Below are 17542 nucleotides of genomic sequence, written 5' to 3'. Positions count from 1 at the left end.
TTCCAAAGGCTGAGTTCATACTTAGAGTGGAGTAATTATCTGAGAATTTAAATTTGTGCTTGTTTTGGAGTTTGCTGTTTGTGATTCCTTAAGTCAAAGTCCATAACCATTTTGGGAAAAGCTGTGAGAACCATGAAGGAAGCTTTCTCTGTTTCATTCAGCTGCTGAAGATGCTCAGATAACCATTTTGTGAAGAATGAGAATAACCTTCTGTCTGTCCTACCAAATACAACTCCAGAGTGAATTTGGTGACTACTTGTCTATGTTTTGGATGGAGAGTGGTATGGATGAAGGCCAGGAATAGAAATGCAACTGAATGAGGTATCAAATGGGTAGAGTAGTGATAGATTCCTAGCATAAGAGAAAAACATTGGTGACTTGCATAAGATTCCTTGCTGTTTATTTGATTTCTCAGTGATACTCTAATAGTACAAATGTCTACAGTTGCAAACTCTGATATTTCCTGGTTTTTCAAGTCAGTGGTAATTAACTTTAGGTGTTCTTGGTTTGAGGAAAGCAACTTTAATTAAAGTTTGGAGCTAATGTGGTTTTAGCATATTGGGGTTCTTCACCCAAATTGCATTTCTGTCCTAGCTCTATGTGATAAAGATGTGAAAGGAGTGATGAGCTTACTGTGCTGTACATTTCTTCATTCCTGTTAAGGCAGAAAGAAAAAAGGTAAATACATGCATTTTCTCTGCTGGTTTTAGTTGCTTTTTTCTGCAGAAATGCTTTTTTCTTTTCATTTTTGATTTATGAAGTTCTACTTCATTCTTTATTTTTCTGAGTGTAGACTGTGGGAGCTGTTTGAATCTTTGCCAGTGACTGTCATGAAGCAGTTTCGTAGTCCTTATGTGACTTTGCCAGTGTGTTCACTATCATCATCTGTCTTCTTATTAATGCTCTATTCCTCCAGTTCAAAATACGGCTGTGAATGATTTGAGGTGCAAATGTTAAGAAGTGGCTTAATGAATGCCTTAAATTAAAAGTATTTCAATGTGATTTTTGTCTCTCATGTGACATCTCTGCATGAAATCAGCACATCTCGTAAGTCACTAAAAGCCAATATAGATTACTGTTTTGTTAATATTGTTCTTGACTTTTATTAGGAAATACGATAACATTTATAGAATAAAGAGTATATTGGGAGGCTCAGTAGGGCAGCATTAACTCCATTTGCCAAGTGGACTCATGGCAGTAAATGGAACAACTGTTCAGCAAAGGCTGTAATCTGTCTTGAAAAAGATGACTTCCTGGGAAAAGCAAAAGGGCACATGCAGATCATAGGAGGAAATTTTTCATCTTCCTATTGGGGTTTTTCCTAAATTCAGCTTAAAGCAGTTAGTTGCTTTTCTACCACTGGAGGCTGCAATAGTTTTATTGGGATGTGTAGGTGTAGATTGGTGAGGTAAGCTTCTGGTGCTGGGCTGCAAGGGCTGGGCACTTAGCTTTACAGGTGTCACTTCTGCTCCTGCTGTGATTGTTACAGAGCAGGGAAGGGCACCAGGGCCTGGGCTTTTTTTTATTTGGTGTTTTCCTTGATGTCACTTGGCAACCTGGAGAAAAAGGCTGGCAAATGTGTATGCAAAAGCGTGAGTGGGAGTGAAGAGGAAGCTGAAACATAGATCTGCATGCAGTCCATGCAGGGCTGTGCTGAGAAGCCCGGGTGGCCTCAGCTTTACCACTCCTGAACTTGCCTTTGCAGTCTTTTTTATTCCCAGGTTATTTAAATAGAAGGTAATGTTTTCATCTGTAAATTCCATCACTGAAGAGGTTAAAGTGAAAATCCTAAGGAAAGGATACAATGTTAAGTCTTTGTTTATCCAGGACTTTGATTTTTGCTTAGTAGTTCTGACTGCTATTTTTTTAACCTTGGAATAAAAGCTTTCTTTTGTCCTTTTCAGCTGATCCATTTAACATGACTTTTTTTCATTAATTCTTTCTTGTCTCTTGAGTTCTAGAAGAATTATTTTACATCGGCTGAACTTTTATAACTGTCCATATGTGTTTTCTTAGTCCAAGGTGAATGTGATGTGTTTGGCCTTTTTCATTGCAGAATAAGTTATTTTACTTGTGGCCTTTGCTGCAGATGTAGAACTTGCATGTGAATAGTGACCAGGGCTTGGCTCATATGGATCCTCAGTTCTGCAGAGACCAACCTGCACTGGACAGGACAAAATGTTTCAGGGTGGTCTGAGCATCCTTGGTAGGACTTTTGTCTCTTGAGAATCATTGATTTCTTTGACAAACACAAACAGTTTGAATAAAACAGAGAAATTGAATCTTCTTCCTTCCCTCCTGTACTTGCAATTGCCAATTAAACACAGAGCTAGAACTGCATGTAACCTGTCTTTTAAAAAAAAAAGTTTAATTTTCTGTTTCTGTAGGCAAAGTTATTTGTACTGTGCTTCTGAGTAGCTGGCTGCTAAAAGGTTTAGCACTCAAGGGTTAGTATCAGTGAAATTGGTTACAGGTAGCTTGAAACGATAAAACCACTATGCCAAGTTAATTCCTGGATTATTGATTTCAGATTAGTAGCATACAGAGAAAATTTTGCCCATTTTGCTTTTATATAGCTATATTGGCTGCAGATGCAAAAGGCAACTTGAATAGTTGCTAGATACTGTACACTGAACTTTATGGCTTCCTGGGTGGTCTGCATGGAGTTTTCAGACATGAGACAATGCATCTCTCACTTGCAGCCTGGTAGCTGGATTTCTCTTGTATTCTTTGGAGGAATTTCCATGTTAATGCCAACGTTGGATTTGGCACAGGATTTGCATAATTTATAGAAATTGCTGTGCTTGGCTCTATTTCTGTTCTTGTAATCCCAATTACATGCTTTATTATGAAGTAGTTGTCAGTTCTTAGGTTCTTATTCAGTTCTGATCTTCCTGGAAATGTAGAAATGCATTTTGGTTTTGACCTAAGATGACCTCTTGTTCTTATGATGCAAGATGGTGCATGATGAAACTTCATTCCCATTGTTCATTTTTCTGCACTGCTGTACCACACTGTCAGCTGAGATCTGTAGGTCCTTAGCACAGGTGATTGTGATCTTGAGAATGACTTGTGCTCTTCTAATAATGTTACTTTTATCTTTCATGGGCCTTTCAGTCTTCTGTGGGCTGATAATGAAGTCTTGTTCAGATTACTCCATGATGTTCTCTCGAGGGATGCAAACTAAGTTCTTTATTACCTTTACTCATCTTTTGCTTTAAAAGCAGATCCTGTGCCTCAGAGCCATAGAGGTGTCTGCTCTGGAATTGGGTGGGTCAGACATGACCTGGGCTGGATCAGACCTACCAACATGCTTGAATGTGAAGGGGGTTCTCCAGACTGTACCTGTGAGTGGCTCTGCATTGCCCTTCAGTGCAGAGATCCCCTAATCATTGGGGTGCTGGGGCAGGATCATCATGATGATGTTGGTGGAGGCCAACATCAAACCACACTTAACATGGCCAGCTGGTCCAAGATGATTTTTGGTGGAGAAGTCTTTTTACTTTGTTCTCTCTGTGTATTTTGTTCTATTTTCTCTAATATTCCTGCACTTCTTTATCATGTATCTTTATACATGAAAAAGAGGAGAAATATTTTTGTATATCAAGTGGTTAACTTGGTGAGTAAGGCTTTAAACTAAAGGTTATGGGAGGAGGAAGCAACCTGTAAGGGCACAGAGGGGTGGCATGAGTGCAAAGGCAGGCTGTTGCCACCTCTATTTTCAATGGAGGAAAAGATAGGAATTGGATTGCCCCTTTCTTGAGCTGTGAGCTGTGTGATCAGTTCAGTTCCTCTCCTGTAATCGTCACACCCTGAGCAAACTATATTTTAGATTCAGTTGTACTTTGATTGTGTGGATCTGTGTTTCATCTTGTTTTAATTTAGATACATAACTCCAGACAAGGATTGCCTTTTCCTGAGGCTAGGCTCTGTCAGGCTTTCTTCAGATATTTGGGACTTTATCTGTCTTTTGTGAATCCAGGCCGCTGCCAGCCAGCATGTGGGCAGACTTTTGGCCCCTGTTTTTGTAGTGATACAGCTAAATGACACTGGAAGTCTGTAGCAATACTCCAATATTTTGCTAAAAAGGAAGATAACTTTGAATCTGCAATTTTGGAGGGTCCTAGTATCTTTGCTGGGGAAACAGCATGTGATAGAGATTGATTTCTAAGCGAATGGTAATGCTAACTTCCAAAAGTGCCCGTGAGGGTGAGATGGCCCATGGTGAGGGCAGCATTTCTCTGCCTGCAGTAGCTTGCACATCTCACCCGCCAACAAGAGGAAGGGGCATGGATGCTTCTGGTTTGATGTTACAGCCTGAAACTACTTACACCCTACTGAAAATCAAGAACATACCCCTGCATCTGGCTTGAAATCAGAAATGTTGTTTTGTTTTGTTTTGTAATACTTGTTTTTGGAAGTGCCTGTTGCAAGGTGATGCAAAGTAATTTCAGTGAACATGAAAACTTAAAGCTTAGGGAAGGTGAAACAGTTGTGACAAACAGAAGATAAATCTTGTGAAACATTGCAGTGGAAGTCTGTCCTTAGTGTTTAACTCATGTCTGTGTTCTGGTGCTTTGGTTGCAAAGCTGATGAAGTGTTGAGTTAATAGAAAATCCAGGATGTTGTTGTAGTTATGAGGTGATGTATCTCTTATTGCATTTCCTCTTTTTGTATTTCCTGTTGGGAAGAAGGGAATGTTGGTTTGAATGAGATAAGACTAATGACAGATGGGTCAGTGGCTATAGATAGTTTTAAAAAAAGAGTTATTAAAAAAATTCTTTGTGGTTGTTTGCTTAGTACACATGTTAGTTTTGGGAGTCAGAAGGGCTAATAAAAATTGAAGGCATGTTTCTTTTTATGGAGTGGATACCTTCCTATGCACAATCCTACTGGTGTAGGGGGTGAGGTTGTACAGGACATCATTTCTTGTGGGAGGAATAAACTGGGAAGAAATTATGAGGAAAGCAGCACATGGGGGAAACAGAACTGTCAGTGTGTGAAGACTGGAGGAGAGATGCACAGGTGCAGTGGGGATGGTGGGTGGCACTCGGGTGCTGGCAGGGAACAGACAGTATGTGCCAATATCAAGCGTGCACGTGTTCTGCAGCTTCTGTTACCTAAGTGATGTCAAATAGAATACTTCCCTTGGCTCAGGAATTAAATCTTAATGGGATTGAAACCAATGGCACAGTTTACATTGACCTATCTGGTGCAATCATTGCGTCTGAGGTACGTGTTTAGGCTTGGCTGTTCTGCTGGTAAATGAGAGTGTGAAAAGCTTGTGATCTTCAGGTAAACTACTGCACCAGAAATTCCAGGGGTGTCTCATGAGAAAAGTAATCTATTTCCAACGAGGTCTTTCTAAAAGCTTATGAGAATTTTTTTTTTTAACTTCTTTTCATCTCTGATTGGGTTATCTTTTACTTCTCTGTATTTTTTTTTACTGTATAGCTGTGAGACCCAGGGGTCCTCAGTGTGAGGAGACCCTGAGCTTAACCCAGTGCGAGAACACTTTTCCATGTGTATCTCATGTGAATTCTAATAGTTTTATTTTTTTGTATCCATTGTTTGATTTACAAGATCATAATATATTCAGGGATGCTGAATGGAAAGCTTATTTTGTACATGAGTTGCAGATGTTCTGAGTGATTTTGTTTCTTTAACTGTCCCCTGTTTGTGGCATAAACTGACTTTGCAGTTTCCTACTGAGCAACACCTGAATTTGAAGCATTTTTGCCACTGTGAGTGGCAAAAAAACTTTCTCTTGAAGAAGAGCTGCTTGATTATGAAGTTGTGGGTTGGAATAGACAAGGAATGAAGAAAAATTTCAAAGCTCTGGGCATCAGAACTTAGGAGGAATGTTTTTTCATACAGTTTAGTGTCAAAATTATTTGTCCAGCAAGCAGGAAAGCTTTGTTTATCACTGCATAAGTGGTTTCAGTAATACTTTTTATCACTCTGGATAGCTCGCTTAATTCTAGTGATTTCTGAATTAATGGTTACCCCTGTGTTCTCTTGCTGTGGTATTTCCTGGAGACTGAGAAATGTTAATTTGGGAATACCTTGAAGTAACAATAATCTGTATTAACAGCTGCTATAAGGACTTGCTGCTGTTCAGTTTTGGTGCCTTTTTCAGAGGAGACTCTTGCAGCTTTTATGATATTGTGTCCTTTGCTTTTGTTTTCCAGAATATGACAAACTTGGATTTCTCCTGAACCTGGACTCGAAATTGTAAGTAGAACAGTAGGATTCTTCTTCATTTCTGTAGTTACAGCTTTCTGTTGTAAGCAATTTTAATGTCACCTGGGCAGCCGGCTCACTAAACTCTGCACTTCTTCCTGGGACACCCAAGTCCTGCAACAACCTGGCAATTACAACTCCTTTCCTTGCACTAGGCTTTGCAGGCCAGCTTGGATTGTGGTTCACTGTCATTAATTCCTTAATAACTGATCAGGAGTCTATAAATACCCACTTGGAGCCATGACTGTCAGTCTGCTCTAGATATCCTTCTCTTAACCTTCCAAATGAAAAATGAATTACAGACGTGAAAGCAGAAGAAATGTGAAGCTACAATTTGCTGGGATGCTTAGGAGTTTATATTTCCTTCCTACTTGCTCCTTTAAAAATGAATACTACTATTTTTCTCGATAAAATAGAGCGGAAAGAACCTCAGCACAAGGCACAGACCTCTTGCTGTGTCAGAAGGAGGATTCAGTGCTGAAGGATGAAGATGCTTCTCATGCTTTTTGCCTTAAATCAGTTCGAGTGGAGCCTGGGCTGCCGAACACTAGGGGTCAGTAGCGACCCTGTTTCTGGGGTCAGCAACCTGACTGAATTTTTTGGTGTTGGGAGCAAAAACACTACTAAAGACTTCTTAAAAGGGACCAGAACCGATCTCGTGGCTTTGGATGACTTGAGAATACGTCCCCTGAACAACGTGTCATGTCAATATAAACCCCAGTCTTAATGTTTTGAAAATATCATTGTGCCTATAGGGTGAAACAATTCAGTTTAGTGATGAGCAGCCTGTGACTTCCATAATGGAATAAAAGCATCCTAAGTGTCTTGGGAACTGCTGCTTGCAGGAGATGAAAAAGTTTCTAGGTGGCAGCTTCTTTTGGAAAAGCAGCTGGGTACATAAACTCAGCTGTAGTAACATATGGCAAAAAGATTGCAGAATGCATATGAGAAAGAAGGAGTATTGATTATTTGTTTATTAATTTTCCTCCAAAGGCTCTGTATCTCATTCGGTGGTCAGGAAAGATAGCATTGACTGCATGAATAGCTCAAGGTTTCTTTCTGGCCTCATTCAATGTAGTGGTGTTCCATGCAGTTTTTGTTGCATGCTGTCTGGAACCCCTGCTGGTGGCACAGTTACCCATTTTCTTTGTGAAATTTTCTGTGTTGGGGCATCCTAGTGATTCAGGGACAATAGTGTGTGTACCCATACAACACTGTGGGATGAGATTCACATGATATATTACCTTCAATTTATACATGTAGAAGTCAAAGCAAAAAGATGAATCCAAAATTGTGAAGTGGGTAAAGTAACCTTTGGGTGAATGTTTGGGTGTTGGAGACGGAAGATGTTTTTTAAGTTTTTAACTAGACTGATTGTTTTTTTTCCAGGTTATTTTTGTGTATTTTGTAATGTCCAATTTATTGAACACACCCGCTGACTGTCCACACACAGCTGTCATCCCAGTCTGTGCTGCATCCAAACCACTGCTTCAGTCTTCCTCTTCCTTCTCCTTCTGCTTGCACTGTCCTTTTCATTTTGCGTTTAGCAAATCTTCTTGAGTCCTCCTTCCCCTCAGGCCTCTGTTCCATTCTTTTCCCCCTTCTTTGCTGACTTACCTGTTTGATTACAGCTCTCCAAGGCATGGTCTGCTTTTTCTTAGTCTTCAGCATGAGGCCAAGTGAAGTTTTTACCTCCTAGAGGGCTTCCAGAGCACTGATTTATTTTCTTAAAAACTACCCATTATAAAAACTCTCCATCAGTTTGATTAAAAAAGGGTTTTGTTGACTACTCAAAAATATATGCTTATATAGTACTGTAAATATGCATACTTATTTTTCAAAGTCCTAAAGTTAGCTTCTAGAAAGACTTGTAACAAAATCAGCATGATTAAAATAAATACTACAAGTTAACTTAAGGGAAAAAAAGCAAGTACTATATGTAGATGAAATAACTTTTTTTTAAAACTGCAGCTTTGTTAGGTGTGGTGGGTTTGTGGTTTGTTTGTTTTGTTTTGGTTTTTTTTTTTTGTTTTTTTTTTGTTTGTTTGTTTTGTTTTGGTTTGGGGTTTTTTTTGTTTGTTTTTTGTTTTTGTTTTTTTTTTTGTGGTTTATTTTTTTCTTCTGTAGAATTAAAGCTGATCCTGCTTTGAGAATAGAGCTGATGACCTGCAGACTTCACTTCTGGCCTGAATTATTCTGGATTTTTTGTTTTTTCTTTTTAATAGCATGGAAGACAGAAAATGGCTGAAAATGTCATAAAACATAGGAAATAAATTTTGAAAGAAAAATGGCTGATGGTCTAGAGGACTTTGCTACCATTCTACAAGTTCACCTTTTGTGGTCAGAAATTTTGTGATACCAGATTTCTAAGTGCAGACTGGATTCAGTGGGACTTAGTGGTTAAAAATACTTGCTGTGACTGAGTCAAGATGGTACCATCATAGAAGCACTTTCTGGTTAAAAAAATGCTTTGAGTTGAAAGGGGTAATATGTTCTGCACTGATGACTTTATTGGCAGAAATAATTGAATTTTGTCTGTTGTTGTGATATAATCATTCTGGTGGAATCTTGCCATAAATCATAACTTTATAGGATTCACTTAATTGACAGCATGTGAGAATCTTGTGTGACTTGAAGCACTTAGGGCAACAATTAGTTTTCTTTGGATTTTTTTTCTTAATCTCTAATTTGCTCAAAACCTGTTGCTGGCTGTGTCAGTTGATGTCATTGAAACTAATGGCCCATAAAACTAACATTTTCTGCAAAGGTAGATCTGCATTACACCTTAAGTGCTCTGACTTGCATTTTGAATGTCATAGAAAGGAAAACATTTGACATAAGTAAGTAGTAATGTGTCCATTTGCCTTTGCATCTTTAGTTTTTTTTGTGCATTTCTACTTAAATGTCCTCTACCCTGCAGTTGTCCAGGGCTGTTGTTCAGATATAGTACAGTCTGCTGTGGTTACAGGAATGTAATGGGTTTGTTCTCTCTGAATTCATGGAAATGCTAATGAAAGCAGATTTGTTCACTTTGGAAGGAATTCTGTCAGAAGCACTTGAGTAGTGTTTTCTGTGGGAGCTGTGTGTGTGATAAATGCCTTGCTGTAGTTAGGGAGGCTGGCATGGACAGGAATCTCACCTGTGAGGGGATGGCCACTGCTGTATGGAGCCTTCATGGAAATGACAGCCTCTGACCAGTCTTGTTGGAAAGAAGAATATTAAGATGGAAGATGCTTCCTTTCTGATGCCTGAGCCTAGGAAAGCTCTTCTTTAGAAAGTCTAACAGCTTTTAAAGGGCAGGATGGTATCCAGGTGAGGATTGTTAATGACACACAGGGTGAGTGGAAAACTGAGAACCTCCATAGACAGTGCAGTTTATGAATGGGTTGTTCCCTTAGTCAGAACAACACAGAAGTCTCCTTAGGACCAGGTTAGTGAAAAAGATCTGTTATAAGAGGAAGTTATCTTTTAGTTATGTTTGTAATAACCGTAACATCATTACCAGAATTAGAATATCAAAACAAAATATGCACTAAGTATAGAAACAGGCCAGTTGCATCTGTTTCTCCCTGCTAAAGAGGTTTCCCAAGCAGCAGGAACCTTTTTAAAATCTGTAAGGATAACATTTGCTGGTTATGTAGAGAAAAACACAAAAAACTTTGATACAACTCACAGATTTTCATTTTCGGGGGGGCAATAGTTCCTGAACAACTTAAGGCTATCAATCACTTTAGTGACTCAGCCAGTGGATTACTGGGTGCCACCAAATGCCAAGATTTGCAGTCACTTCTAACATCTGTGCTTGGCAATGAGTTGCATGCTTTTGTTATTATTAAATATTTATATTGTAGTAGTTCTTTGAGACTGGCCAGGTCTTAGAAACAAGAGTCTCATTCACTACAAATTCTGAATCATTCCCCAAGCAGAATCCATGTTTGTATTGAATTAAATAAGATTTCCAAAGGAGGATCATGAACGTGGAGTTAATTATAGACTGTATTTAATGCTTATTAAGTGGGCCAAGCTGAAGGTTGTATTGTCATTCTTCTGTCACTTAGTACTCTCTGAATGCTTGGTTTAGTCACCTTAATGACTGCTTTGAGTCTGCCTTGGCAGATTGCAAGTATAGATTCACTTGTGTTGAGCGTATGAAAAGCTCCTTTTTTTGTAACCCATGTGATTTGGGGGCTTCTCCCTTGCATTGTGCTTCTGTGCCACCTTTCCTTCCTGCTCTGTTGGTGTGTCATTCCTCAGCGGGTTGGAAGCTTAGTGACCGCTTCCGCCCCTCTTTCAAACTCATCCTTCAGAAACTACTTGCATAGAGACTTCAGCAGGTACATTGGGGGTTTGATGCTTCTAAACAGAGAAAGGTTCCCCTTAGGAACTTGGTAGATCTTTTCACCTTCTGCCATAGTCAGTTCAAAACCTTGGATGTCAAAATCTCAGCTGATGAATGATGGAAAAATCTTCCCAGGGTTTGACTTTGACTGGGAAAGAACCAGTCCTTCACAAAGTTTAACAAATGTTAGGAGATACACGTGAGTTTCATGGAATCATTTTGCACTTAAAACAGACGGTCTTATCATTTTCTTTCAAGGTAAGAATAGGAAAAAGAAAAGTTGTTGCCCCTCTCAATTGGAAAAATGGTTGTAAGATCACTATGGTTAATCACAATAACATAATATTAACAAATATGAGTACACTCTATTAACTATATGATATACCTTTTGTATTGGTACATGTTTTATATTGTGTACTTTGGGACTCTTTAGGCAGAACTTAACTAAAAGAAGGAATATTTTTTCCAATAGGCTTTGTGTTTTGCTAGACATTTTGTAATGTTGTGTATTTATATATTTCTTCTTGATTATAAAATAGATTGGGAAGGTGCAACAAAGATTTTTTTGAATATTCATTATGATTTCAACTTTGTGTTAAAAAGAAGAAAAGACAAAGAAATTGCGTCTTGCCAGGGGTGGGGGGAAGGCAGAAATAACAACCTTCACCCTGCAAACTCAAATGAAACTTGATCTAGACTTTGAAAAGACCATAAAAATGGAGGGAGTTTGGGCTAGGGAAACACACAGATTGGGTTACTTATGTTTGTTGAAATTTCTTTACTTCAGAGCTTTAATAATGAAGAACTGAAACAGAGCCCCTTCCCCTCATTTTCTTTCTAGGCTGGGAGGCTGCTTTGAAACTGTTTGTATCTTTGTGTGGTACTTTGCCATTAAACACTGTAAAAATAAGCAGTAAACGTGTTGGAATGCTGGACTTTCCCCATGCCTGGTGCTGTGGGATTTCTTTCTACCCTGGTTCTTTTTTTTTTTCAATTTGTCTTTTTGTATTCCTGCAATCCTGAGTGAGGGACAAAAGAAAAGAAGTGAGAAGTCCCAATGATATCCTCTCCTGTCCAAGACTAAGAGTGTCTCTCACGGGCTAAGTGAAAGGATTCTGACCATCACATGAAGAGTCTCCTGATGCTTTTTCTGAAAGATTTTTTAAAGGCTTAGCATGCTTTGTGACACTGGTATTTTTCTGGCAACTAGTTATTTATTTCTCTTTCATTTCAATTTTTATTTCATCTCCTTCTACCTAATTTCTTCCATTCTGTACTAATTGTTTGAGCAGTTGAAATAGTTAAGAAAATTAACACAAGCTATTTATAGCAATTCAGTTACCTGGCTGTTTGTTGTTCATCCATTGAACCTCTCCCAGATTTGGGTGGGATGTAACTGCCATCCCTGGTTTTGTTTTGCTCTTCCTAATTAATTTCCGTTTGTTTCAATCTTGATCCTTTGGCATTCTGATAAGGATTTCTTATGTGAGTCTTTATTATGTAACTACTCGATTCCTGTGTTAGACACAGTTTCAGTTGATGAAGAAGATAAAAATTGTAGAATTCAGAATTGCTGGCAGCTTAGATAGAATTGATTCATTGCTTGATTTGTTAAGTGCAAACAAAGTCAAGAACTTATGTTTGGTGCCTTTAAAAGGGCCAGTTTCCTGAAGCTGGAAGTAATTATGAATCAAACCATGTGGGAAAAGCATGTAAAGTAAGAAATATGAATGGCTGGGCATTGTTTAGAGCAGTTTTATACTGTTTGCCCTAAAAGTTCAGTTTCATAAGAAAGAAATGCTCATGGAAAAATAGTTTTCTTGAGAGTATAAGGGGAGACAGTGATAATGTATTTAGAGAAAAGGTAGAAGTGTGCAGCAAATGCAGAGTTTTGTTCTGCTTGGATGAGGGGAGAAAATGCTCTCCTTAATATCAACAACAAAATTTCAAGCAGTAGATACCTAAGTTTGTGTGCTTTAGAAATGGTATGTCTGGATAAGATTCTTGAAAGAATTTCTGAAGAAGTAGCAGAGGACTTTTTGGACTACTAGAGATTATTAATAAATCTTTGAACACTAGGGGTTCTCCATATCCATGGCAGAAAGTTGAAGTACAATATTTTAAAAGCAAAAGGGAATGGCTCATAAGCTTTTCAACCCATTTTTGATTTTGAGAACGATAGCGCATTTCCCAACATGAGTTGCCACAGAGAAAAAAGAAGTAGTACCTTAATGGGAATCAAGTGTATTGCAGCAGCTGAACATTATACTGTTTATCAAGCCTTCCTCTGAACCTTGTCACTTACCCTGAAGAACACACTTGCCATGGTATCCAGACACAGCTCAGTTGTCAGCCCTTAATTTATAAGCTGGCTCTGAGGAGATTTTGTAAATGGAGTGTATGGGAAGAGACATATATAGTATACTCAGTCTGCCTCTAATTTTGTCTTCTGCATTGCTGTCATGTGACCAGAGACATCAAAGCTTTGCTGTCTGCCTCATTCTGCTAAGATTGCCATACATAAATTTTAAGAGTGTGTAGTAGGTCATCAAGGCAGGAAAGAGTTTAGTGGAACAAACACATACAGACTTCTTGTGTGCTGAGGAGGAACAGTAAAACCAAGATCTACTTTTAGCAGCTGTGATTAGCATCTGTTAGGTAAGAAATACTATATATTAATAATAATAAATATAATAATATGATAAGAGATGCTGTGAGAATGGAAGAAGCCTTATTGTTGTGCTTGAGAAGTGTCTAGCAGAAGAGAGAAATGAAGGAGACTGAAGGAACCCTCTTAAATAAATCCAGGAGATATTTTATTTTACTCGTTCTGTTACCAGTCTTAAGACAGGAAGCCTGGTAATAAGTTGTGATGAGTAAAGACCTCTTTATTTTAGTTGTTCTAGGACTGAAGGACAAAGTAAGTTTTGATAGGTTGATACATTTAGGATGTGCTTTTTCCTTCAGGAAGCATGATGTTGCTGCTGGCATCCTTGAGAAATCTGCACTGGAGATTCCAGTCAGTAGCACCCCAGGCCTGACTAGGACTGGTGGAAGAGGTGATGGTGTGTGATGCCCATTGCAATAAACAAAACATGATGAAGGCTGCTTTGCAGCAGGAAGGTTAATGGCAGCTGTGTCTGATGTGACATGTTTGCAAAGGAGTCATATAGCAGTTGTTGCTGTAAGATGTTTTTTAGGTTATGGGTGTTTGAATTAAATTATGAGGCTGAGGTGAGGTTTTCTCTATTTGCTTTTGAGAAAACCAGGCAATTAAGTTAATTCTAATGAAATACTTTTTACTCTAACATTACAGAGAAGCTCATGGGGTTCTTTCCCAGTTCACAACAGAAATGAAAACAGGCAGAAATGCTACTTCTAACACTAGCTTGCAGCCCCACTCCTGGTCTAAGAAATGAGAATCAGGACCACAAAGGGAGGGACAGAAAACCGAGAACATGTATGTACTGTTCCTGCCTTGTCTGCTGTGCAATCTGTTCCAACTCATCAAAGAATAAACTGAAAAGCCAACAAACAATATTTTAAATTTCCATATTGAATGTGTTTGGATAAATCTGGTTGATTTCAGACTTCTAAATTCCTACTTAGAAATATCTTCTCCCTGGCTCCTTAAAAGAGTTAATCTTGAAGACCTCAAAACTGTGAGTGGTGTCCTGTACAGCTGCAAAATGTCAGGTGCCTTCCTCCTGTCCCCTTTCATCTTCTTTTAGTGACTCTTTTTTATACCATTGAAGGCAGAAATTCCCAGAGGTGGCTGTGTCACTGGACTGTTTGAGTTAGGGACTCTTGATCTGTAAGGAGTCAAAGCTGTATTTTAACATCTTGGAACTTGGCTCAGATGGTTTTGTCAAGTGTTGCTATTTTGGTGAATTAACAAGGAGATGATAGGATTTGTCCTGTTAAAAAGGGAAACCTGTGGCTCAGCCTTGGAGCTCTCCTTTAGCCTGTTCACCAAACAATTTGGAAAAAACATTTATCTCTCTCCCTGTCTCAGAGCCATGAATAACCACTGGATGTAGGGCTGGTGTTCAGTGGAGTTATGATGATACAAAGTGAAGGACAGTCTGATTAATTGGACTATTCAGAATTCTTTGAGACAAACTTTATTGAGTTCTCTGAGTCATGGTGCTTACCTATGGCAATGTGGGCAGTTGGTTGAGAAGCCTTTTCAGACAAACAGCTGTTCTTTGAAGCCAAGGAAGAAAAAAAAAGGCATTTATCTTAGCAGAAAAACATTCACTAGAACAATGTATGGAGTAAACAGGAGGGTTTTTTTGATCTTAGTGATACTGCAGCTGTTCTTACTGTTAAAGGTGGCAGCTATTCTCTATTTCTCCTAAAGCAGTTTGGATTTTGTTTAGTTTTGTGAGGGCACTTTTATTCACAGTAACTGCAAAGGTTCTTCCAGGACACGGTTGTGCTCTGTATTTACAGCAAAGTTTCTGGAGGAAATATTTTTCCTTCTGTAGCATTCTTCTTCTTAAGATTTCGGTGTGGTACTTACTAGATTAATTGATGTCTGCTTGAATTCATGACATCTGTCTCTAATATAGGTCAGTGGAGACAGCCTTTTTTGGACTACTGCTTCAGACAGAGGAGTGGGGAATATTCAAAACCTCATGACTATATACAGCATTTTGTAAAACTACTGTTAAACCACATTCCCCAATTGTGAGGTCACCTCTACATACCATCTAGAGCACTTTATTCACTGACCAGTGGTTTTTTCCTCTGAATTTCAGTCCAGTCTGGAGAGGGGGGAAAGCACCCTTGCCATATCAAGTTGGCTTTTTCTTTTGTTTAGAGGAGTTAAGTTGTTATTTTTTCCCAGGCTGTCCAGACCTTCCAAAGAAGAGTTTAAAGGGCAGCTTTTATCACCCTTAGCCCTGGAAAGTTACTGAAGTAACTGAAAAGGGAGGATGTTGTGAAGTGTTCGTGTTAGATTTCCATCTCTGTCAGTTGCTGAGAGAGATCTTTCCAAGTGGAGTTCATTCCCCTAAGGTTTGGTGTCTTCCAGCTGTCTGTGCAATAGATCTGCTACTGCAACAGAAAGGGTTGAACTTCTCTTGTGGGAAAATAAAAATGGCCAGACCAAAGACTCAACTGCTCCACTATCTTGTATCAAAATGCTTCCCTAGTTGAGGGAAGGAGAAAAATACACAATTGTGACACTGTCCTTGTTCCAGGATCTGCTCTCCAGCTTCTGAGGGGAGGAAGCTTTAGGGTTCCTAAGTCAGGGATGCTGTTAAACCTCTTAATAGCTTTTGATCCCATTTATATATCTGGTGTCTGTAACATACTGATGTGGAGAAATCTGCTTATTAACTGTGTGTTTTACAAGTGCTTCCTTTTGTCTGTTTTATGATCTTCAGGGTAATTTTTTCCAATAATATGGGAAATAGTGAATAATAAATCACAGTTGACATATTCCATATTGTTCTGCTGTGCTCTACACCTAGCAAAATGCTGAGTTCATAAGCTGGTGCATTCTACAATGAAATGAGCTACATTTTTCTGAAGGAAGATTTGGTGATTAAAACCTTAGTGCGACTGATGTTCTCATCTGGCATTTAGAACTGCTAAGCACTGGAGTTTGACACTCGAATCTACTAAAGTGTAATATTTACAGACATACAACTGTAATTTTGGCTATACTGCTCCTGGAATTCTTAGCTGACCTTTTTTTCCCCCCACAGCTATAGGCTTTGGGAAAGTATCTTTGTTTTCAGATGTACTGATTTTTATTAGTTTGAGCAGAGGATTCCTGGATTCTAATTGGATTGAATTATTTATTCTCATCTCTTTAGCACTTGTTTGTCTCTTCTACAACTACACTGCTGAGTTCATTGTACTACAAGTAGAAAAACCCTGTTCAATGTCCAAAGAAAGCATTGCCTATTTGTAGATGTAACAGATGAGGGTTGGTGGGGAAGAATTATAGGTTACAGCAACAAAATTATGATGCTGCAATTTATCTTCCTTCATTCCTTTGTTTGGCAAAAATGGATGTGATAGGTGAGCATTTTATTTCCTATTGGGCTTGTAGTTTCTTCATTTTTTATGGCCATTGCACTAATAGTGGTTTTTAAGAGGCATTTAAATAGCTAATCATTAAACAGCATTTAATTTCTGCAGATTTTGAGAATACGTAGCCTAATATGAGGGTGCACTATAATTTCTGGCTTTGGAGAAAGAGAGACATTCTTTAGAAGGTTCTTGAAAAAGGAGTTGAACTAGGAATCCCAGCTGACTGCTGAGAGAGTTTTTTATTGGCTACTGAGTCCTAACACATCCCATCTCCAAATAGAGTGATTATCCTCCATTAGGTTATCCTTGTCTTCTATCTATAAAACCAGAATGCTGATACTCATCACTGGGGATGGAAACCCAGTAATTTTGGACTTATGGAAACTAGTATAGATAAAAGTCTAGTAATATACATTGGGAAAGTGTGTTGATTGTCAGCAAGTCACTTCATCATTAAGTTATGTTTCTTTGTCCAAAGATTAGTAAATAATCAAAAACTCAGGGAGCAGTCATCTTTTTTTTTTTCTTTCTTTGGTAAACAGCTGCCTTCTGTGAAAATAAAATTTCTGGATTTCATGCTTTTTGTTTAGTCTAATAATTGGTATTCTAGCTAGTTGTTTTTTCCTTTCTGTGTTTCTTTAAAAACACAAACAAACCTGAAATGGACTGTTTTCTTTGCTCCTCATCTGTGTCTATTTGAACACAATTCCACTTTTTCTCTGGGCTACTATTCTTAAAGGTAAGATGTAACCAAAACAGATTTTTAAATTTTTTTTTTTCAGGAAAAGTTTACAGAAACCAAAGGAGATCAGGAGATTGGGGATATTACTTAATCTTGGAGGAGTATGCAGCATGAGGTCACATACAAAATGTGCCATGGACTTTGGTTGCATTTCTTATCTTCATCCTTTA

At 38.5% G+C, this 17542-nt stretch overlaps 1 protein-coding gene across 9 annotated transcripts in view; it reads left to right on the top strand.

Annotated features, from left to right (window-relative positions):
* The window catches only part of ST3GAL3 (ST3 beta-galactoside alpha-2,3-sialyltransferase 3), a 181250-nt gene that overhangs the window by 47615 nt on the left and 116093 nt on the right, over positions 1-17542 (top strand). For all 9 annotated transcript variants that reach the window (XM_041421557.1, XM_041421553.1, XM_041421556.1 and 6 more), the window contains one exon: positions 6192-6234. In XM_041421557.1, the coding sequence (XP_041277491.1) occupies positions 6192-6234 (43 nt within the window). The remainder of the gene's footprint in view (positions 1-6191; positions 6235-17542) is intronic.

The sequence above is a fragment of the Onychostruthus taczanowskii genome, unplaced genomic scaffold (genome assembly GCF_017590055.1).
Source record: "Onychostruthus taczanowskii isolate IOZ18803 unplaced genomic scaffold, ASM1759005v1 scaffold7, whole genome shotgun sequence".
NCBI lineage: Eukaryota > Metazoa > Chordata > Aves > Passeriformes > Passeridae > Onychostruthus > Onychostruthus taczanowskii.
This window is presented reverse-complemented; position numbering and strand designations above follow the sequence as displayed.